Source organism: Ammodytes marinus, assembly GCF_949987685.1.
Source record: "Ammodytes marinus genome assembly, chromosome: 9".
Classification (NCBI taxonomy): Eukaryota; Metazoa; Chordata; class Actinopteri; order Uranoscopiformes; family Ammodytidae; genus Ammodytes; species Ammodytes marinus.
The window spans coordinates 22,173,829-22,198,316 of record NC_137213.1 but is presented as its reverse complement, the minus strand read 5'-3'; the positions used below and the strand labels follow the sequence as shown (position 1 = coordinate 22,198,316).

At 40.2% G+C, this 24,488-nt stretch overlaps 1 protein-coding gene across 1 annotated transcript in view; it reads right to left on the bottom strand.

The window, feature by feature from the left end:
- Nucleotides 1-5,281: 5,281 nt before the first annotated feature.
- Nucleotides 5,282-24,488, bottom strand: part of LOC307255401 (uncharacterized protein) — a gene marked incomplete at both ends in the record, with an annotated part of 35,112 nt that continues 15,905 nt past the window's right edge. Inside the window, 11 exon segments of the mRNA XM_080034084.1 lie at nucleotides 5,282-5,317; nucleotides 5,321-5,393; nucleotides 5,672-5,844; nucleotides 5,946-6,060; nucleotides 6,230-6,407; nucleotides 6,502-6,711; nucleotides 7,191-7,286; nucleotides 7,560-7,673; nucleotides 8,338-8,412; nucleotides 8,709-8,773; nucleotides 23,945-24,065. Of these exon segments, the coding sequence (XP_079890210.1) occupies nucleotides 5,282-5,317; nucleotides 5,321-5,393; nucleotides 5,672-5,844; nucleotides 5,946-6,060; nucleotides 6,230-6,407; nucleotides 6,502-6,711; nucleotides 7,191-7,286; nucleotides 7,560-7,673; nucleotides 8,338-8,412; nucleotides 8,709-8,773; nucleotides 23,945-24,065 (1,256 nt within the window).

Sequence of the window (24,488 nt, the reverse complement as noted above, 5' to 3'; positions counted from 1 at the left end):
CACACACACACACACACACACACACACACACACACACACACACACACACACACACACACACACACACACACACACACACACACACACACACATCACCCATCTGCCATGCCCACACACTCACTCACACTTGTATGTGTTACGCTCACTTTATGGAAGAAGCCCTGCGGTATGAGCATGCTAATGTGCTGGCAGTGGTTCCTGTTACAGCAGGGAAGCTGATCTGTTGAAACCTAATAGCCTGGGGACAGAAAGGATACTAAGCCAAGCTTTGCCTGCATGGTCCAACACACTATACTTAAATAATTGCATATCTAATTCCCTTACTCATCCCCTTTCTACCTTTCTTTTCGCCCCATTCCTATATTGTCTTTCTTTCCTAATCTGTATTCCCTCTCCACCTATCTAATTTGATAGATTTCTCCTCAATCTAGCCTTATGTTCCTTCACCCAACATCTACTTTTCATCTCCTCACTTTCTTTAAGTTCCACCAAGCATTCTTCACTTTCTTGAGGCCAATAAGTTCATGTCATTATCTTAAAATGTACCTTGCAGTTCTATATGCATGCATAATACATACGGAGATCAATGCATTTTTTAACAGAATGGCCTCTAAGATGTGCATTGCTGCTGAGCTATAGGTACAGTATATATGCCTGCTTGTCAGTGCAATAATAGTATGGGTTATAGGCTCAGGTGGTAGAGCGGGTTGGCCAATGATCCAAGGGTTGGCGGTTCGATTCCCGCCCTACCACCTGTCATGGTTGTTGTGTCCTTGGGCAAGACACTTCACCCACCTTGCCTCGTGTGAATGTGTATGACTGGTGTATGTTTGAGGTGGTGGTCGGAAGGGCCGTTGGCGCAAAATGGCAGCCACGCTCCCGTCAGTCTTGGAATCTTACGTAAAGTAACTATACAAATACTGCAAAGGGAAAAAAACAACCAAATAAAGAAATGCTGCAAATACGGAATGCAAATACGGAATACACAATACAGACACAAGTCACTCTGCAAGGTGGTCTTGTCGAGGCGTTTTTTTTCTTCTTTTTTTTCTTTTTATTATTTGTGTGTGCTTTGGAAGTGGTCCATTGTCATCTGTGATATTTGGTTTGAGTTTCTGTGTATGTGCCCAGTGGCTTTGTTTTCCCACTTTGCACCATTTTTCTATTATAATGCTGTCAAATTGAGGAAGATGGTTTCTCAATTTTGTTTGTGTCTGGTCTTTTTGCATTATTTTAAGTTGCAGCGCGATGAGCGTTCAGGGACACCGCACAGTAAACTTAAAGAGGGAAAAGAAAATGGCCTTCAATCATTTGAGCATAAAAGACAAGATGATTGGATGTCTGTAAAGCGGTTGGTTTATTGCTTTGCTGCTCTGCCGTGAGGACCACGGGGAAACATTAAACACACTGAAGACATTTCTTACATTATAAGTCGATCTGGACTTTAACAAAGAGAAGAACAGCCTCCTCTGGAGTGAAGATCATGTGATAAATGTGTCCAATACACAATCAAATGCATTACTCATTTCTACAGGCCAGTAGAGCACAGCTGGTCGCCAAGGGGGCATTCTTCCCCCTCTTATAACTGTATCTCTTTGACGAGCAGGATACGTAAGGGTTTAAAACAGCTTTTCCACTGTATCTGTTCATTTACTGATCATTAAACATGCAGTGCCCACTTCATTGTGTTCATCTCCTCCAGGCTGTCAGGTGTTCTGTAAATGGCGTGGTCATGCAGGATGACGAAGGTCAACTACTGTTCATCTAACTAAAGGAATCTAAAGAGGCTAAAGTGCTTTCACAGGCCTGATGGTACAGTTCTGATAGATGTTAATGCACGTTTGAGAGGCTGTATAGCGAATACAATGAAAGCTGTGTATGTCGTCATCATATACATTTATACATGGTTTCCAACATAGTTCCACTGTCTTTATATTCACAGGCGCATACAATTGAAGACGGGAGCTACTTAAAGCTGCTGAAATGCTCTCTTGAAATGACCAAAACATGAAACATTTATGTGAGCATGAACAACACAAAGCACTTGTTTTTAGCCTAAAGACAAAATGCAGTTGAAAAACGTTTGCATGTCGACTTTGAAGAAGCAATAAATACAATTGTATATAAAGAGAAAACTACACATTGACATGAAAAGTGATGTATCCGTTCCACGATTTGACAGTCTGGCATTTCAGTGAGAATCAAGGTTAGCAGGAAGCCCAGGATTTCCAGAAGAATATCCTGCAGCTGTTTTTGCGATTCCAGTTGGTCCGACCCCTAACCAGTCCACGTCCATTCTTCTTCTGTTTCTCTGTGTCTGTGGATCCTTCGATGATAGTTCCATCTTCCGATTTTGACAGTTTACGAAGCAGTTCTACAATGGTCTGGTTCTTTGTCAATTCCTGTGGATGAAATTGGGTAATAATCTAAATAATAAAGAATTCTAAATATTTGCAGATTTTTAAAAGTTCGTATTAAATTTTTTTTAATCGTGTCTGTAATTCAGGGAAATATAAATTTCTATCAAACTGCAGAATATGCAATAATAATAACAAATGGGAAAGATTATAAAGCACAATAAAGACATCTTACCAGTTTGTCCCGTAATTTGTCTAGCCATGACAATGAGTCTTGCTGAAGTTGGAGGTCTTCAAATACCTGCTCTGCATTTTCTGCAACACATGTTGCAAGACACAAAAGTGCCAAAATACACAAGGTATGGGCCATCCTCACTTAAAAAAATCCAGTGTGTTTGCTTCTTGTTGAGAGCACGTCTTAGACACCACAACTTCTATTGCTGTTGTGCACTTATATAGTGAGACATCAGTTTTTAAAGAGGTGCCTTGGCCTCAAAAGGGAGGAGTGTGCAGGTTTTTTTTTCGCATAATAACCATCAATGCGATGAAGCATGTAATTTACAGCAGTCAATAATAGTGAGAAAAAGGGTCTCAGTATGGACATTTTCACAATCCTGCTATAGTGTTATTATTTACATCACAGTGTAAACTGGTTGTCTAAGTGAAGGTCATCCTGATTCTGCCATTGGCTTATCTTGTAAATGAGAAATATCTTCTCTGCCACCTTGTTTATAAGCAAATCCTCAATGTGCACTCATGCGACGTAACACATTATTAACGCTGACATGGGGGAAAACAATATTTTTATTAACCCTGCTGTGCCCATAATGTTGAATCAACGGACAGTGCAGAGAAAATTGGATATCGAGAGGCCATAAAGGTCAACTTATTATTTGTTACACCCTTGTGAGTTTGTTCTGAGCATCTCCTTAATGAGATTTCTGCTCTGTTTAACTTAACTGTTATTCTGTATTTAAATGAAGGTGTATTTGTCAGTTGTCACAGGCTATAATGATCTTGTAATGGTATATTCTGCCATGTGTGGAGAAATGAGTTACCCTTTCCTTAAATTACCCTGTTTTGTTTATTAAGAGTTGTTAAATTGTAGTATTGTTGTTAATGAGCAGTGAGAGGGTGGGTCTTAGTGTAGGCTGGATTTTCAAAACAAATGTGATTTTTTAGGCAATTAATTTCACTCTTCAGCATTTCCATCAAAGTTTTGAAATGTATCTATACATATTATGGCGGAAATACATTTTCAAAATCCCTTTAGAAATAGGCTTAAATGTAGACAGACAACATCCTGTCCCATCCTATCTTGTTAAACTTTGACTTTAAAGTCATGGGTTTTGAATGTGTTCATCCATTTCTATAACACGGCATTTTTTCTTTTTTTAATGTCCCAGTCAGACACCAAGAAACAAATAACAGTCATTTATTCTGTTAGAACAGCATTAACCAACTTAACATAAACTGATAAAGTATCAATACATTCATACATGTAAGGCATGTGCATGGAGAAACCTCAAAGGACGTGTCCTTCTGGAATGGGAGACAACCTTGAAGTGCATCAACCTTTCAACAAATCGGCATTCTAACCCACTTAGAGAGGTGTGGAAGCCTAATATAGCTGCCTAAACAATTAGTAAGTGCACTGTTGGGAGCAGAATAATCCTGTTAAGAAGGCTACCGGGAGCACTTTTCAGCAAGTGTGTTTCTATCCATCCTGACAACTGTCTGCACCAGGCCATGGAAGAGTTATTTAATTCAAGGTGGCATTCAAGGAGCGGCTGCTTGCTATTTTAGGCCAGAGTTGAGATGTTGTTCCAGAAATGTCAAGAATTGATAACATAACACGTTTTGTGATATATATTTTTTAATTCACACAAGAAGGTTCAGCTTTACTTGCTGTAAGCTGTACATTGGCTTTCTTACATAAGCACATGAGGCTGTTTGTTATTTCTGACTCTGAGAAAATAATATCTTGGAATACTTGCGTGCCAAAAAGCAACGGTATTTCAAACACAGTATTGTTTAAGAACAGGAGCGTGCCTTTTTGCGTCTAGCTGTATGGGGAGTTTGCATCTATTGATCTCGGTGACAGATTTGGACGAGCAAGCTTGAATAACTGTTCCTTAGGGGGCTATTGCTCTCCGGATCGTCTCCCAAGTAAATATTGCATGGAAATAAGATGTTTAAACTGAAAGAGGAATGAGGCTATTCTGGATGGAAACTGATATATTTATCTGTCATTATTTATTTACCTCATTTCACAACACTGGCGATATGTTGAATCAATAGGCAGATTAACATACCATGAAATAAGCATTATTTATCTTCATTGTTTATTACTGTATATTTCCCCCTCCAATTGACACATCAAAGACATCTAGTGTACTGCACCAGCTGTTACAAATGACAATGTCAATCACATCGCACTGTGTAGAGATTGTTTGATTATTTCCACAGCAGTTTGGGTGTCATTCACACAAAGCAGGATATTTAAATGCACAATCATTTCCTGGACTGACAGGTTTGTGTTGCTTGCACATGGCTTGTATTTGATATGTCACTAGGTTATTTAAATTATATCAATACCAGGGACATCAAAGTATAATTGAGAAAAAAAAGAGAAGAATGTTGAAGCATTGTGGTGCTGCTATTGCTACTATTGTAACTACAACAACAACCAAGATTTTTTAACAGCTATCACTAGCTGATAGCTGTTAGATGCACAAGTCCATCACTGACTCATTAAATGTTTCAGAGCTTATATAACTGTATAACAAACCATTAAGGACAATTGGCAATTTGGTAGAAGGGAGTTTGATTCAGAAAGATAAACACAAATTGTTAACATAAAAAGTTAAACAAAAAAGATATGTACATATTTTGGATATCACTGAAAAACCAAATACTCAGTGTTAAGACTGCCCACACATTCCGTCTGTAGCAGGTTGCTACTGTTTCCTGCAAACTCGACAACGGCTGATGACACTTTCTAGAGGTCCCTTCACTGTCTGGGGACGGGGTTTACTACAGGAAGGAACACAGTGTAACACAAACACAATGGTAGAAATGTTATTATAATTCCTAAACAGGGATTTAGATTAAAACTGTATTGTGGCTTATGATTCATTAATTAGCAAATCACAAAATTACAAAAGATAGGATAAGCATTTGACCATCATGGGACATGCAACACCAAGGAAAGCAACTCTGCAGGTCATCATCATTACAAACAAAGAGCTGTTAATGTATAAAAAAAACTGGCATGCCGCTATGACTGTTTAAAACAGAAGGAAACAGTTTACCTGAACATGTCGTTGGGGTCTAGTGGGGCCAGCCAGTAGCTATATGAATCAGGATAGTAGTTACATGTTCCCCTGCCGTGACACTCAATGAAAGGCACTTGGCGGAAAGTTTCCAGACATGAGCCTGGAGAAACCAGGGGCTGTGCGGAACCCCCAGCTCCAGCACCCGTTTGCTACAATGGAGGAAGGTTGAAGGAAAACAAAATTAGGTGGAAAATAGCAGTTTGACAGGTACATGGGGGAGGGGCGGGGTGGGGAATACTGAAGTCTTTACCATGATATATGAGTATCCAGTCCACAGGGAGGCCCAGCCCTGAGGACATCTAGGTATCAGAGTTGTCTGGCTGTGGACAGCTATCACATTGGAGGTGGTTTCACACACTGAGCACCTAAACCACACATGCACACAGACATCAATTAGTACGAAAACATTTTCATTTAAACAAATCAAAAATTTGTAGAACCAGATTTATATTTCAAATAACAGAACATATCATTGTTTTTGCTTAGTAAATATACAATACTTTACAGTATGTTTTTCTATATGAATTCCTCCACCTGCTGATGTAGGAGTTCAGCTCATCTCCTTTGATGGCAACCATGCTGGGGGGCATAGGTGCGTCGGTGGACAACCAGTAGGAGTAGTCGTTGCGAGAAGCGTAGCGGCAGGTAGCTACATTGTCACAGAACAGGAAGGGCATGGTGGAGAAACGAGGCAGACAGCTTCCCATAGTGCCTAGAGGGACGGTGTGAGGCGTTAGAACTCTTGGTCAAATGTCCGAGAGAATCTGCACAGTCTTTCTCTTTGATAAGGGTTCCCATCCACTTACCAAGGTCCTGGCCATGAGCTCTCTCATTTCCGTTCATGAAGAGGAAGGAGTAACCAGAGAACATGAAGCTGGTGCCACTAGGGCAGTCAGGAATAGAGGTACTCTGACTGTGTCTAGTTATCAAGAAAGTATCAACATAACAGGATTGGCTTTTGCCTGGAAACCCTTGAGAGCCCTTGCGGCCTGGGTCTCCAGCTTTTCCTATTAGACCTGCACAGAGGAAATACTTCATTAATGAATAGAAAACTGTACAAAGTACTTTTGGGTGTTTTCTGAGGAGATCTTTTTATACGCTGGCCATATGCCGACAAAGAAGCGGGAGTGCGCAATGTTAACATTTTCCTCACTTAATACCTCACTTTATTCTCAACCACACATACAAAAAATGGATTTAATGTTACACAAATCCCAGCGAAAGGTACTGCTGCCCACCTCAATTGGTATGTCACTGCACCAAATACACCTCATCATGTGTGGACACAGAAAAACATCAAAGGAAATTCCTATCCTAACAAACACACTCACACACACACACACACACACACACACAAGCATGCAAGCACGCACACACACACAGGCACACACACAGGCACACACACACACACACACACACACAGGCACACACACACACACACACACACACACACACACACACACACACACACACACACACACACACACACACACACCTGGCAGTCCTGCTTTTCCTTTGTCTCCTTTGTGGCCAGTAAATCCTGGCAGGCCGACTGGGCTGTGACCATGTTTTCCTTTGAGGCCTGGTTGGCCTGGGACAGCAAACAACAATGTCATATAGTGCAATGGAGACCAGCTTGGTGAAAGTGGCATAATTGACCAATACTGTGTTTCACACAACTCTATAGTTGTTCACTTTCATGCTATGATTTGAACAAGCCAGAGGTAAATGGTCGATTTAGCAAACAGAGATCACAATACATAAGCATTAACTTAAGTTATTTTTGAAGGGTATCATATCCTATTACTGTAAGAGTATGAGTAACATGAGCTAAAATGTATTAACACATCTTATAATTTTGGACCTGGAAAGCCTCGCGCTCCAGGTGGTCCAGTTATCCCTGGGGGTCCTCTGTTGCCAGGGGGACCAGGGAAGCCAGGAGTTCCTGGTTCATTTATCACCTGTGCACCTTTGAGGCCTGTAGGGATAGAGAAGGAGCAATAAGAGGGATTTCATCATTCAACTACAATAATAGGAACATATACTGTATACTACCGGTGCTTCATGTGATCTTCTGGAATTTTTGAATTTGTATGTCAGTAGTGTGATGCATAATCAAGTGCTAGACAGGTTATCTGATACTGATTGACTGATGAAATGAAGAAGTGGCTTAAAGCTATATTTTGATTTGATTTATTTTTGATTTGATTTATTAGGATCCCCATTAGCAACACACCGGAATGAGAGCTAGTCTTCCTGGGGTCCGAAACATACAATATAGTGCACAACATGAATAAATGTCAGCCATATTCAAGACATCGCCAAACAAGTTGACACAAAGTTGACTAAGTCTTTCAGCTCCAAAAAACTCTCTCTGTATTTCTCAGTATGGCAGCGTTTATGAACTGGTGTCACCCCCCGACACTGGGACAGGAGCTAAAAAAAATCCAGAGAAGAGCCCAAGAAATGTTTCACCAAAGGCTTACCTCATGTAAATGTGCCAACAGTGTTGTTGTAATTACTCAGGATTCCTCAACAGAAGTCACACACTATAGCTTTAAGGTGGAAAGACATTAGAAGCGCTAATTGTCATTCCTGGTTATTATGAACAATACTGTAATAAGAACTGAATTTTGACTCACCAGGTCGTCCAGTCAGACCTCTTGTCCCAGGTGGACCTGGCGGGCCTGGAAGGTAACCAGGGTCTCCAATATCACCTAAACATCACATGTCATAAATATAATAAAGGGTTAGCTTTTCGTAACAACCTATTGCATAAATTCCATCTTATTGGGTATCAAAGAAGAAAGTTGGAACTAAAATCCTCACAGATCTTATTTTTCTCCGTCCACTTCATTCACTGTCCCATTTGTATTTCATATCAGTGGGAACACAAATCAGTCTAGGACTATTACTTTTCCTGTCTGACACATTGGCCATTGTTTGGGGAAGAATTCAAAATGAGAAAACCTAATCTAAAGGCTACAGTTGAGATGATATATTACCAGGGAACCCTTGATATCCGGGAGGACCAGGATCACCTCTTGGTCCAGGAAATCCAGGTCCGCCTCCTCGAGCCTGGGGAGGGACAGGAAACAATAAAAGTAATAGAAGATTGGACATTACAAATGGTGTATTATGTAACTGCAAATGGTGCTTAAAAGTAAACTTATTTTTGTTAACCTGAATAGAGAATCGCTTCTTCTGTTAAATATGCAGTCCCCTCCATAAGTATCGGAACAGTGAGGCCAATTCCTTTATTTTTGCTGTAGACTGGAAACATTTGGGTTTGACACCAAAAGATGAATATGAGACAATAGCTCAACATTTCAGCTTTCATTTCCAGGTATTCACATTTGGATCCAATACACAACTGAGAAGATATCATTATTTGTAAAGGAACACCACATTTTTAGGCGAGCAGAAGTATTGGAACAGATAGACTTTAAATAAATTAAAGTGAATAAAACGTACTATTTTGTCGCAAATACTTTGCTTGCAATAACCACATCAAGCCTGTGACCCATTGACATCACCAAACTTTTGCATTCTTCTTTTGTGATGCTTTTCCAGGCTTTCACCGCAGCCTCATTCAGTTACTGTTTGTGTTAGGGGGTTACTCTCTTAAGTCTCCTCTTTAGCAGGTAAAATGCATGCTCTATAGCGTTTAAGTCTGGAGATTGACTTGGCCAGTCTAAAACCTTCCACTTTGTGCCCCTGATTAACTCCTTTGTTGTGTTTTGGGTCATTATCTTGCTGCATGATGGAGGATCTTCCAATCAGTTTGGTTGCATCTTTCCTTAAATTGTCAGACAAAATGTTTCTGTAAACTTCTGAGTTCATTTTGCTGTTGCCATCATGTGTTACATCATCAATGAAGAATAATGAGCCCGTCCCAGAAGAAGCCATGCAAGCCCAAGCCATGACATTGCCTCCACCGTGTTTCACAGATGAGCCTGTATGTTTGGGATCATGAGTAGATCCTTTCTTTCTCCAAACTTTAGCCTTTCCATCACTTTGGTAAAGGTTCATCTTGACAACAACACAGTAACACATGATGGCTACTGAAAAATTAACTTAAAAGTCTACAGAAACATTCGGTCTGCCAATTTAAAGAAAGATGCAACCAAACTGATTGGAAGATGCTCCATCATGCAGCAAGATAATGATAAAAACAAACTGCAAAAACAACAAAGGAGTTCATCAGGGGCAAGAAATGGAAAGTTTTAGACTGGCCAAGTCAATCTACAGATTTAAACGCTATAGAGCATGCATTTTACCTGCTAAAGAGGAGACCGAAGGGAGTAACCCCCCAAAACAAACAGCAACTGAATGAGGCTGCGGTGAAAGCCTGGAAAAGCCTCACAAAAGAAGAATGCAAACGTGTTGTGATGTCAATGTGTCACAGGCTTGATGCAGTTATTGCAAGCAAAGTATTTGCGACAAAATATTATGTTTTATTTACTTTAATTTATTTAACCCTTAGGGCCGTTATAATATTAGGCACACTTGTACCGCTAAGGTCCGTAAAATGGAAATATTTTCAATATACTACATGCAAACTAATTTTTTTTGTGTTGAATTATTAGGCCTGTGATGTGTCAATGATGAGCAGCAAAACTGATTTTCAGCCATTATTATTTTTTGTGCAGTGTCAAATACTCACACTCGTACCGCTAAGGTCCGTAAAATGGACATTTCATTGAGGTAGCTATAAAAAAATGTATACATTATTTTTTTTTACTTTTTTTTTTGCCAATTCTTTTCCCCCACATCTGCCCTAACTATTAATATAAAATATTCATGAATTTTAAAAGATGTTAACCCTTTAAATGCCAGGTTTTGGTCATGATGCCATCGTATTTTAGATGAAAAAAACTGGAAAAATGAAGTATTTTCAATATACTACATGCAAACTAATTTTTTTTGTGTTGAATTATTAGGCCTGGGATATGTCAATGATGAGCAGCAAAACTGATTTTTAGGCATTATTATTTTTTGTGCAGTGTCAAATACTCACACTCGTACCGCTAAGGTCCGTAAAATGGACATTTCATTGAGGTAGCTATAAAAAATATTATACATTATTTTTTTTCTACTTTTTTTTTGCCAATTCTTTTCCCCCACATCTGCCCTAACTATTAATATAAAATATTCATGAATTTTAAAAGATGTTAACCCTTTAAATGCCAGGTTTTGGTCATGATGCCATCGTATTTCAGATTAAAAAAACTGAAAAACTGAAATATTTTCAATATACTACATGCAAACTAATTTTTTTTTGTGTTGAATTATTAGGCCTGTGATGTGTCAATGATGAGCAGCAAAACTGATTTTCAGGCATTATTATTTTTTGTGCAGTGTCAAATACTCACACTCGTACCGCTAAGGTCCGTAAAATGGACATTTCATTGAGGTAGCTATAAAAAAATGTATACATTATTTTTTTTTACTTTTTTCTTTGCCAATTCTTTTCCCCCACATCTGCCCTAACTATTAATATAAAATATTCATGAATTTTAAAAGATGTTAACCCTTTAAATGCCAGGTTTTGGTCATGATGCCATCGTATTTCAGATTAAAAAAACTGAAAAACTGAAATATTTTCAATATACTACATGCAAACAAATTTTTTTTGTGTTGAATTATTAGGCCTGTGATGTGTCAATGATGAGCAGCAAAACTGATTTTCAGGCATTATTATTTTTTGTGCAGTGTCAAATACTCACACTCGTACCGCTATAAGGTCCGTAAAATGGACATTTCCTTGAGGTAGCTATAAAAAAACTTATACATTATTTTTTTTAACTTTTTTTTTGCCAATTCTTTTCCCCCACATCTGCCCTAACTATTAATATAAAATAGTCATGAATTTTAAAAGATGTTAACCCTTTAAATGCCAGGTTTTGGTCATGATGCCATCGTATTTTAGATGAAAAAAACTGGAAAAATGAAGTATTTTCAATATACTACATGCAAACTAATTTTTTTTGTGTTGAATTATTAGGCCTGGGATATGTCAATGATGAGCAGCAAAACTGATTTTTAGGCATTATTATTTTTTGTGCAGTGTCAAATACTCACACTCGTACCGCTAAGGTCCGTAAAATGGACATTTCATTGAGGTAGCTATAAAAAATATTATACATTATTTTTTTTCTACTTTTTTTTTGCCAATTCTTTTCCCCCACATCTGCCCTAACTATTAATATAAAATATTCATGAATTTTAAAAGATGTTAACCCTTTAAATGCCAGGTTTTGGTCATGATGCCATCGTATTTTAGATGAAAAAAACTGGAAAAATGAAGTATTTTCAATATACTACATGCAAACTAATTTTTTTTGTGTTGAATTATTAGGCCTGGGATATGTCAATGATGAGCAGCAAAACTGATTTTTAGGCATCATTATTTTTTGTGCAGTGTCAAATACTCACACTCGTACCGCTAAGGTCCGTAAAATGGACATTTCATTGAGGTAGCTATAAAAAATATTATACATTATTTTTTTTCTACTTTTTTTTTGCCAATTCTTTTCCCCCACATCTGCCCTAACTATTAATATAAAATATTCATGAATTTTAAAAGATGTTAACCCTTTAAATGCCAGGTTTTGGTCATGATGCCATCGTATTTCAGATTAAAAAAACTGAAAAACTGAAATATTTTCAATATACTACATGCAAACTAATTTTTTTTTGTGTTGAATTATTAGGCCTGTGATGTGTCAATGATGAGCAGCAAAACTGATTTTCAGGCATTATTATTTTTTGTGCAGTGTCAAATACTCACACTCGTACCGCTAAGGTCCGTAAAATGGACATTTCATTGAGGTAGCTATAAAAAAATGTATACATTATTTTTTTTTACTTTTTTTTTTGCCAATTCTTTTCCCCCACATCTGCCCTAACTATTAATATAAAATATTCATGAATTTTAAAAGATGTTAACCCTTTAAATGCCAGGTTTTGGTCATGATGACATCGTATTTTGGAGGAAAAAAATGAAAATGTTTATTATTTTCAATATACTACATGCAAACTAATTTTTTTTGTATTGCATTATTAGGCCTGGGATATGTCAATGATGAGCAGGAACACAGAAATTTAGGCATTATTATTTTTTGTACAGTGTAATAAACTGACACTCATACCGCTAAGGTACGTAAAATGGACTTTTGAAAAAGGTAGCTATAAAAAATATTATACATCGATATTTTTCCAACTTTTTTAGGCTTGAATTTTAAACCAACATCAGTACTAATCATAAATTGAATTTTTGTGTTAGGAAAAGAACCTCACCTGCAGTCCATGCACATTTTCCACTCTTTTTGTTATTATCCAGAAGTGAACAGTGAACAGTGAACGGGCCAAGAACAGTGTAACAGGGACATCATTGGCTAAATAAAGTTGTGTGTATGAGAGAGACTGTGTGTGTGTGTGTGTGTGTGTGTGTGTGTGTGTGTGTGTGTGTGTGTGTGTGTGTGTGTGTGTGTGTGTGTGTGTGTGTGTGTGTGTGTGTGTGTGTGTGCATCCCCATGACCTAGACATTATGAGCAAAAGGCTAGTGGTTTTCAAGTGGCACTGTTTTCATTCACTCTGTTCCATGTGTAGTTTTCCATGCAGAAGTTCAAAATCCCTCTAAAGATGACTTTGTATAAATGCACAGCACACACACCTACCTGAGGTCCATACACACAAGCATGTGCAGTGCACTGCTTCAAATAAGTTAAAACATGGTTCATCTTCAATCACATCAAAGGTGCAGCCGTCAGAGACACATAACAAGTCGTTGAGCTGTTTACACAGCTGCCATTGAAACCAGAGTTTATACAAAGCAAACTGTGGAACTAGTTATTTCTTACCTGGCAATATGGAGGGAGCCTTTACACAAGAAGTACATGAAGCTTTGGAAACAGTGATGGAGTATGATTCTGATAGCGAGCAATAGGAATCTGACACAGACACTGTGTCTGAAACCTCCATTAGCGCGTAACAGGTGGGTCCCTGTACCATTCAAGTGGCTGCAGAAGTATATCTCTGTGTTTGGGTGTTGGTGGGGCCCACTGAATTCTCCACTACTGAAAGTCAGAGGAAACATCCCAGCTCTGGAGGAGGATTCAGAGTAAATGAAAACAGTGCCACTTGAAAACCACTAGCCTTTTGCTCATAATGTCATAGGTCATGGACACACACACACACACACACACACACACACACACACACACACACACAACCTTACACACATGCACACACACCCACATACACACACACTCCTCAGGGTTAAAGCTAAAGGGAGAGGAAGGGGGGATTGTGACAGTGCTATCTAGTGGAAATAGCCTGTTTTTTCTCCATATGCCAAATATGGTCATAATGACGTAACATGGTGGAGAGTAGTAAAAATTATCAATTCCAAGGTAGAAGCCCAGATTGACACCAAGATATAAAAAAATGCATCAATTATGCTTTAAAGGGGTAGTTCAGGATTTTAGACATAGGGCCTTATTCCCAAGTTAGCCTTGGTGTTCTTTATCAGTGGAGACCGTTTTCAACACATTTAATTCAGTCCTTCTAGTTGCAGAGTGCGCTCGTGCTAAGCTAGCGCACGGCATCGGGGGGATACCAGCCTGCTACTAAAACAGTCTTACCCACTCCACAGTACACCCGAGGCCAATCAATTATAACGCCAGACTATCGATGTAAATGTCTGTGTTGATCAGGGGTGGACTGGCCATCTGGCATACCGGGCATCGTCCCGGTGGGCCGGCAGGCATTTTGGGCCGGGCCGGGTCCATTTATAAAAAAAAAAAAAAAAAAAAAAAAAAATTAAAAATCTTTTTTTTTTTTTTTTTTTTTTTAATGGACCCTCGGCTGTGTGACTCGGCCCGGCCCGGCCAAGTCACACAGCCGAGGGCCGAGGGCCCTTCCCTCTCGGGAGTGCCATGGACATATAATTGTGCGTGCAGGCTGTCAACTTCACCTGAAAGTTAAATAAAACTTTGTCCCAGGCTTGGGCTTTGACTCATTATGATTGGTTCTAGGCTGGGCCTGGCCCAATCACACACACAGCAGAGGGCCGCCCATTCAGAGGCTGCATTAAATTGTATTATCATGCATTCAACTTCTACTCCATAATTATGAGCATCTGACGATGGTCAGTTACGTTCAGGGCCGTCGGACTGCGGACAGGCTTGGGGGGCCCAAGGCAGAGGGGGGCTGCACCCAAAAAAAAATATATATATATTTTTTTTTTATATTTTTTTTTACTGGCTCAATATAGGCCCCTGATCTTTGAAGGCCCAGAAAAACGTTATTTAGGGAAAAAAAAGATTTCATGGGCCTTTCATTCGTCAGTACATTTATGTTATTTTTTAAATAACATTGTTCGGGGCTACGAAGATCAGGGGCCTATATTGGGCCATTAAAAAATGCAAACAAAGGAAAAAAAATCCCGAAGCTGACTGGATTTTTTAAACATGTACATTTCTTCTTTCTGCTTTTTGGTCATCTGTGTCTATACATTATTCCAGCAAATAATAGCCTACTAAATAGCTTACATAGGAAACAGTTGATTTATCCTTAGTTTTCTCTTCAAAGTGCACCAGATTGATGAATTTTACTTTAACACTTGAAAAAAAATCTTCCAGGGGAGCATTCCCCCGGACCCCTCTAGAACAGTGGTTCTCAACCAGGGGGGCGCGAGGGGGATGAAAAAAAAATAAAAAATCTTAATCTTAATTTTTTTTTTTTTTTTGTAATTTAAATTGTATTCCTGATATGTAGCCTAGTTCAGAGATGATATGTATTTTTTTTCTTTCTTAACTTTTTTTGATAGGTAGTTGCCAAGTTCATCACACAAACACTCCAATCCACTGATATGAGATCAGTTTGCAATTTTCAAGTACTGAATTAATGGTAGGACTGTGGCCAATAGAACTGGTCTCTGGTCAGCAAAGGTCTTGAAAACAGCATAAGTGTGCTTGTGACATGCATGCCACCCATGCATGTGTATGGGCACGTGTCCCAGCAGATTTTTGAAATCTGAATAAAAAAATTTAAGTTTGTAGTTAGCAAGTGTAACATGTTCTTAGGGCAGAATTTCATAAATAAAGGTTTATTTTTTAGCAAGATATTTGGTCAAAATCTAGTTGTCATCCGTCCCTCTGTCCAGTTGTTAGGCATCTGGCTGCTAGCAAGTTATGTTGTCTTGCTAATTTTACTATTCATCTGAACTGAAATGAATATTGACTTTTTCCTTTATTATCTTCGCCAGAATGCTTAGATTACATGTTAAAAACACAACAAAAATATTCTGGGGGGGATGCCCCCAGACCCCTCTTCAGGGGTTTAGTTTTCTGACAAACATTACAATGGATACTAACATGATTTGGGCATTTGGGATTATAAATCATCTTTGAATTGGTTGTACAGCATATCACATGCTATTCATTCAGGGGTGTGATGGCCACCCCACTCTAGCTCTGTGGCCCACCTTGGCCACCCCCAGTCAAAATTTCCTGGAATCGCCACTGAGACACACACAACTCCGCGTTCAGGCTGCACAGCACATTAATCGCAGGTAGCATTTTGAGCTAAATCTGGCCACTTTCCAAATCCAAGACTCAATAGTTGAAACATTCTCTGAACTGGGTTTCCCATTGATCATAGACTTTGTTTTGTGAAGCTTTTTCATAACAGGTATACCTATTGTAGAATTTATTCTGTGTATGTTCTATTTAGGCTACTATTTTCTTCTCTTCTAAGGAGATTAAAAAAAAATAACATTTCCTCAGTGTCACATAAAAGTGCACCAGAATTTAACGTTAAATTATAAGAAATTTCCGGACCCCAACCCTAAACCCAATGTTCAACTCAAAGGTGCGCCACTGGCCTAGCCCTTGTGATAATAACAATAATAGAGTATCTATCTATCTATCTATCTATCTATCTATCTATCTATCTATCTATCTATCTATCTATCTATCTATCTATCTATCTATCTATCTATCTATCTATCTATCTATCTATCTATCTATCTATCTATCTATCTATCTATCTATCTATCTATCTATCTATCTATCTATCTATCTATCTGTCTATCTGTCTATCTGTGTAGGGTGGTGTGTGTGTGTGTGTGTGTGTGGGGGGGGGGGTTGTCAGGGTCGGTGGGGGGGCCCAACTGCAATGACCCAGCTTTGGGGGGGCCCAGCTTGCAGAAGGTTGAGAACCCCTGCTCTAGAAGGTCCAGGGTCCACGACACAGTCTCCCAAATTCCTGTGAGAAACACTGTGTGTGTGCATGGTTATTAAGAGTCATTAGACCAGGGGTTGTGTTCAAGTACGCGTAATGATTTGGTCATTCATCAATAGAAACATTGTGTTGTTATCTGGCTCAGAGAGGGACCAGTCACTCATACGTTTTGGACTATAGACAAACATAGCTTTTACATGTTTGTATTGTAAGACCGCCTCTCAGAGGGCCCATCAGGACTTCCTGTATAGGGGCCCAGAATTTTGAGCAACGCCCCTGCCTCCACATATCGTATAAATAATCATGGTGGGCTGCCATGGCCAAAAATGCCAGGGCTGAATTTTTGTCCCAGTCCACCCCTGGTGTTGATAGAATAATTTTAGAAATAAAACCAACCTCGCATCGCATGAATTATGGCATTTTGAGGGACTACTTTCTTAGCAGCAGCGGACTTTTACTTTGCTGTGTAACCGAATCACTACAGCAGAAAGTAAACAGAGCAGCGTGGGACAGAAACTGAAACTGCACTGCCACCAGTCTACCGTCATTCTGTCCCGGTTCTCTGCTGCAGCTCCAGCGGGGGCTGTCTCTACAGACGCTCTTTCTCTTTCTGCCCTTTGAGCATCCCTCTCAATTCTTCATCAGTGTATTCCGGCTCGTACAGGTACGGGCAGCAGCAGATAAACAAACTATTATAGAGCCTGTAACCTAGGTATTAGTCCGCCGCTGCCGCAGCCTACAAGGAATAAAGTCCCTCAAAATGCAATATGCGAGGTTGGTTTTATTTCTAAAATTATTCTATCAACACAGACATTTACATCGATAGTCTGGCGTTATAATTGATTGGCCTCGGGTGTACTGTGGAGTGGGTAAGACTGTTTTAGTAGCAGGCTAGGTATCCCCCCGATGCCGTGCGCTAGCTTAGCACGAGCGCACTCTGCAACTAGAAGGACTGAATTAAATGTGTTGAAAACTGTCTCCACTGATAAAGAACACCAAGGCTAACTTGGGAATAAGGCCCTATGTCTAAAATCCTGAACTACCCCTTTAATGGCAGTGTGTTGAAAAAATGGTGTTTGAATGGGTGTTAATGGACGTTTTATGGACCTTAGCAGTCTGAATGTAACTCTTGTTTGTACACAGTGTATTTTAGCCTTACTGTAAGAGCTGAGCTGGAAATAACATTATCATATAAAAATACACTTCCTTACCAGTTTTCATGCCATATGCATGAACACAGCCAAAATTATCCAAAAAAAGAAAAATTAAATGTCCGTAAAATGGACCAACGGGCCCTAAGGGTTAAAGTCTATCTGTTCCAATACTTTTGCTTGCCTAAAAATGTGGTGTTCCTTTTCAAAAAATTACATCTTCTCAGTTGTGTATCAGATCCAGATGTGAATACCTGGAAATGAAAGCTGAAATGTTGAGCTATTGTCTCATATTCATCTTTTGGTGTCAAACCCAAATGTTTCCAGTCTACAGCAAAAATAAAGGAATTGGCCTCACTGTTCTGATACTTATGGAGGGGACTGTAAATATGAATGGAAAGTTGGATTTGAATGTAAATTCCCCTTTGAAAATATTTTGTCAAATATTCCTCAAGAAATACTCTCCGGTCACTTACAGGTGGTCCTGGAGGGCCTTGATCTCCTGGGGGTCCACCCAAGCCTGGTCTACCTGTATGGCCTGGGTCCCCTATGTCACCTTTTAACCCAGGCCCTGTTAGACCTGGGGGGCCAGGTGAGCCAGGATTGCCTATATATGTACAGAAGGGAGGGAAAGAGATTGATCATGGACAAGTAATTGTAGCTTTAACAAAGATCATACATGCCAACTGAGTAACAAATAAAAATTAAAACTGCAAGCAGTGATGACCGGGCCCTCGCACCTCCGTGCTGCTCGCCGTCCCGGCCGTCCTCGGCGCTCCGGGCGACCGCGTGAGAGAACGCGCCACGGTCTCCTCTTCTTCGGAGTGCGCGGCACAGTAATACCTGTCACCGGAAGCGTGGAAGTTGCCGCTACGCACTCGATGCGGATGTGAGGAAGTCCTCGGGCCTGGGCTCTTACCAGGCGGGTGAAGTTTGGAGCGCGTGGGACAGTGCATAGCGAAATTACAGCGACTTCCTGCTTCATGACGACGACGCCGAGAAACTACTAAGGCCATGGAGCCGATTGAACCGGCTTCCCGTGTTATCGTTGTCTCTAGACCTCCCTGAGCTGCTTTGAGGTTGATTTGATCAAGTGTGTAGGACTTGAAGGTAAATAACTATCATGCAATATTTACTTTGCCCAGCAGTTGGCGCTCTCACTTTTTCTTAATATTATTGTGTGGGCTTACTCAGACCTTGGGTCTCATTAAGTATATCAAATGTTGAGAAGATCAGACTGAGTATAGTGGAGTTACAGCTACTTCCTGTTTACTGGCGAAGACGCCAAGCTACGGCGAAGGCGTTTTGACAGGTGGCACTCTCACTTTGTATGAATATTAGCGTGCAGGCATCCTCAGGCCTTGGGTCTCATTAACCATAAGAAATTTGAGATGATCAGACAAAGTATAGTGAAGTTACAGCGACTTCCTGTTTAGTGAAAAAGACGCCAAGCTATGGCGAAGGCCTTTCAGCCAATGAAACCAGCTTCCATTTTTATCATGGTGGATGTCTGTAGACCTCCCTGAGCTGCTTTGAGGTTGATTTGATAAAAGTTTGACAGACATATAGCTAAATAACCAACATGCAATATTTACTTTGCCCAGCGGGTGGCGCTCTCACTTTATATGAATATTAGCGTGTGGGCATCCTCAGGCCTTGGGTCTCATTAACTATATACAATTTTGAGATGATCAGACGGAGAATAGTGAAGTTACAGCGACTTCCTGTTTAGTGGCGAAGACGCCAAGCTACGGCGAAGGCGTTTCAGCCAATGGAACCAGCTTCCAGTGCTATCATGGTGGCTGTCTCTAGACCTCCCTGAGCTGCTTTGAGTTTGATTTGATCCAAGTTTGTAGGATGTGTAGGTAAATGCAGCAACATACAGTATTTATATTGTCCAGCAGGTGGCAATCTCTTCCTACTTAATGTAATACTGTCATCTAGTGTGCAGCCCTTTCTTTATAGGTCCATGTAGAGAAAAGTTGAAAAAATGGCGAATATTTTAATTTAAAAGTCTTCCTGTTGATTTTGGGGCGGGGCTTCAAGAGGATTTTTTGTTTGTCCTGGGATTATACATTTCTGTATGAAATATTGTGCATCTAGGTGTAACACAGCATGAGTTATGATCAATGAAAGGGTTTTCATGAGGTCTGTTTTTGATGTTTTTTGGCGAATACTTCAAGATAAAAGTCTTCCTGTTGATTTTGGGGCGGGGCATCAAGAGGCTTTTTTGTTTGTACTGGGATTGTACATTGCTGTATAAAATTGTGTGGTTCTAAGTATAACACAGCCTGAGTTATGATCAAGCAAAGGGTTCATGAGGTTCGTTTTTGATGTTTGTTGGCGAATGTGGAGCCGGTGCTGCAAGACGGTTAATCCGGATAAAACAAGCTTTCGGGTATATCATCTTCCATGTCGGAGGACATACCCTATCATATTTTCTTTTGCACAAAAAGTTGTTATGTGTGCACTTTACTCTGCAATCCTGCAGAGTAATGTGGAGTTCTGACTTTTGCCGCCATGTTGGCGAATATCGGCTCCCACCTCGTCATAGTTATTCGGAATCAAACAAAAAAATTATTGGTGTATATTCCATGTCTTGTGAGTGTCCCTAGAGTTTTCGTTTTGCTAAATATGTTCCTGCTAGGAGTTAAAAAATTTTGAACTTTTTGAGGATTTTTGAGTCAGAAATTCACATATTTCACTTTAAAAAAATTCCTGTTGATTTTGGGGCGGGGCTTCAAGAGGCTTTTTTGTGGAGCCTGCAAAGATACATTTGGGTTATTAATTTGGTGCAGCTAGGTATAACACAGCCTGAGTTATGATGAATTAAAGTTTCATGAGGTGCGTATTTACGCGAACTTTGACCCCCAATAGATCACTGGTACTATGGAATTGTAGAAATCTTTTCGCAATTTACCATCGGGCAAGCGTTTTGAGTATTTGAGAAGTGGTTCGACGTTCCTGGTGTAAAAACTCTGGGACCAGTTCGTCAAAATGCGAAATTATGGTTTTGGCGATTTTAGGCACTAAATCCAACATGGCCGACTTCCTGTTGATTTTGGCTAATGACATACAATTGCATTCATGTGCGCCTTGGGCCATTACATGTTGTCCTAAAATTTCAGGCTTCTAGCCCAATTTTTGAGCATGCATTTCCTGAAAAACAGTTTTTGGCCATAGGGGGCGCCGTTTTTGAGATCAAATCCTGAACCACTGATACATTGCAATTGTTTGCAGGTCTGATGGGTACGCAAAGTTTTTCAAGTTATGCATGACGGGAAGGGGGTGAAAAGTGCCAAAACGTCCGGAATAATAATAATAAAAAGAATTAAAACTGCAAGCAGTGATGACCGGGCCCTCGCCCATCCATGCTGCTCGCCGTCCTGGCCGTCCTCGGCGCTCCGGGTGACCGCACAAGAGAACGTGCCTCTTCGGAGCGCGCGGCACAGCAATACCTGTCGCCGGAAGCGCGGAAGTTGCCGCGACGTGCTTGATATGGATGCAAGGACGACCTCAGGCCTGGACTCTTACCAGGAAGGTGAAGTTTGGAGCACATGGACCATTGCAGAGCGAAATTACAGCGAAGCGCGACGTGTGCTTGTGTACGGTCATTACCGTGCGAAAGGCCGTGATTTGCAGTAAATAAACGTCCACATGTGTCTCCAAGTGTCTCTGTAGGCTATTTCAAAGGAAATTAAGCAAGTACACTAATTATAACATTAATCAATTATAGGTTTGCATCACAGAAGGCATATTGGCCTATAATAATGAAAAAACACCACCTATGTGTACAGTTGTGAAATGTTTTGAATGAAATGCAAACCTCAGTTAATCATTTGCTCTTGTTTCTCTGTCCTGAGATTCACACAGACTGAGTTGTCTTGTTTAAATGTTACAAATTGAGCTAATTAACTGAACTCCAATTTTTTTTGAAGTTGCTGCAGAAGTTATCTCAGCTAATTGTATAATCAAACATCTAATTTTATATTAAGGTGATTGTATGCAGAATGCTCATGCCAGAAACAGTGTTTTTGTACGGATTAATAAATAAATATTAGCAGGTTCTCAATAGTATTTCAATTTGGGGGAGGGGGGGGGGCGAAAAAATGTCTGTCCCCTGGGGGGTCATGACAGAAAATATTTGAGAACCACTGGGCTAAGCGAAGTCTTCAGTCCCTTTATTTGTAATGCAATACTGCCATTTAGTGGGAGTAGGATGTGTAGATAAATGTATCCAGCAGATGGCAGTCTCTTCCTACTTAATGTAGGAAGAGAGATCTGCCTCAGGGCTCATAGGAAAATAAGCTCCCATTCACAGCATGCAGTACCAATGGGTTGGCCACTAGTCTATGCTGGCTGCTCGGAGAAGGCGGCATCCTGGGGGCCTGGTTTTATGGGCGAATATTGCTAAAAAGAACACTTCCTGTTGATTTTGGGGCGGGGCGTCAAGAGGCTTTTTTGTTCGTACTGGGATTGTACATTGCTGTATTAAATTGTGTGGTTGTAAGTACAACATAGCCTGAGTTATGATCAATCAAAGGGTTCATGACGTGCGTTTGTGATGGTTTTTGGCCAATCAGGGGCCAGTGCTGCAAGACGGTTATTCCGGATAAATCGAGCTTTCGGGTATATCATCTTCCATGTCGGAGGACGTACCCTATCATGTTTTTTTTTGCACAAAAAGTTGTTATGAGTCCACTTTGCTCTGCAATCCTGCAGAGTAATGTGGAGTTCTGACTTTTTGCGCCGTGTTGGCGAATATTGGCTCCCAGCTCGTCATAGTTATTCGGAATCAAACAAAAAAATTATTGGTATATCTTCCATGTCTTATGAGTGTCCCTAGAGTTTTCGTTTTGCTAAATATGTTCCTGCTAGGAGTTAAAAAATTTTGAACTTTTTGAGGATTTTCGAGTCAGAAATTCACATATTTCACTTTTTAAAAATTCCTGTTGATTTTGGGGCGGGGCTTCAAGAGGCTTTTTTGTGGAGCCTGCAGAGATACATTTGGGTTATTAATTTGGTGCAGCTAGGTATAACACAGCCTGAGCTATAATGAATTAAAGTGTAATGAGGTGCGTATTTACGCGACCTTTGACCCCAAAAAGATCCCTGGTACTGGGAGGAATTTGAAATCTTTTCCGCAATTCCTTATCGGGCAAGGGTCTTTTGTATTTGAGAAGTGGTTTGACGTCCCTGGCATAAAAACTCTAGGACAAGTTCGTCGAAATGCGAAAAGATGTAAAGTGGCGGTTTTAGGCACTAATTCCAACATGGCCGACTTCCTGTTGATTTTGGCTAATGACATACAATTGCATTTAGGTGCGCCTTGGGCAATTACATGTTGTCCGGAAATTTCAGGCTTCTAGCCCAATTTTTGAGCATGCATTTCCTGAAAAACTGTTTTTGGCCATAGGGGGCGCTATTTTTGTGCACAAATCCTGAACCACTGATACATTGCAATTTTTTGCAGGTCTGACCTGCCCGCAGAGTTTTACAACTATTCTACCAGGGCAAGTAGGGGAAAAGTCCCATTTTAGATCCGGAAGAATAATAATAAAAATCATACCGATTACAATAGGGCTTTCGCACATGTCTGTGCTCGGGCCCTAATAAAAATCCTAGCGGTTTCAATAGGGCTTCGCACCGGTCGGTGCTCGGGCCCTAAAAATAAAGAAACAAAATGTCAAAATGTCTTTAGAATTAAAACACCTTTACAGGTATTGAGGTTTACATTATCCAGAACAAAGCTTCACTGGAAAAACCTGAAGAAGACAGAACATCCTAACCTGGGCTACCATGATAGCCAGGAAGGCCATGGTCTCCTTTCGGCCCGGGGGCACAATACCCTTTTCCCGCAGAAGGTCCTCTCAGACCAGGGATCCCAGGTGAACCTGGAAGTCCTTTGTCTCCTATTGGTCCAGGACTCGCTGTAGACCAGCCAGGGCGACCAGATTCCCCAGGTAGACCTATACAACAGACATACAAAGATGTGTACTGATGTCAACAAACGTGATAAATGTATATATATTTTTTAGTGGCTGCGGGGGTGTTGGTGTGGGGGGAGGGGGGGGTCTGTATATACTAACTAGGCCATAAAGAATAAATAAGAATACTGAAAAATATAAGATATTGGATCGTATTGGTACTATTTTTCGTTTGGTCACTGGGCAGTGATATAGATGAAACAGATATTACTGTAACATCGGAGTGCATTGCTTGTCTGGTGACTACTACAGGACACCTCAGTAGGGTCTGTTTGAGTGCTAAACGACGACCGTCACTCTTAGGTTTGTGCAAGGCCGCTTTTCCAGACTGTCCCCAAGTACAAAAATGTATTTTACCAAATGCTCAAACCCTTCTAAGGCAAGATGGTTGTTTTCTGGGACCAA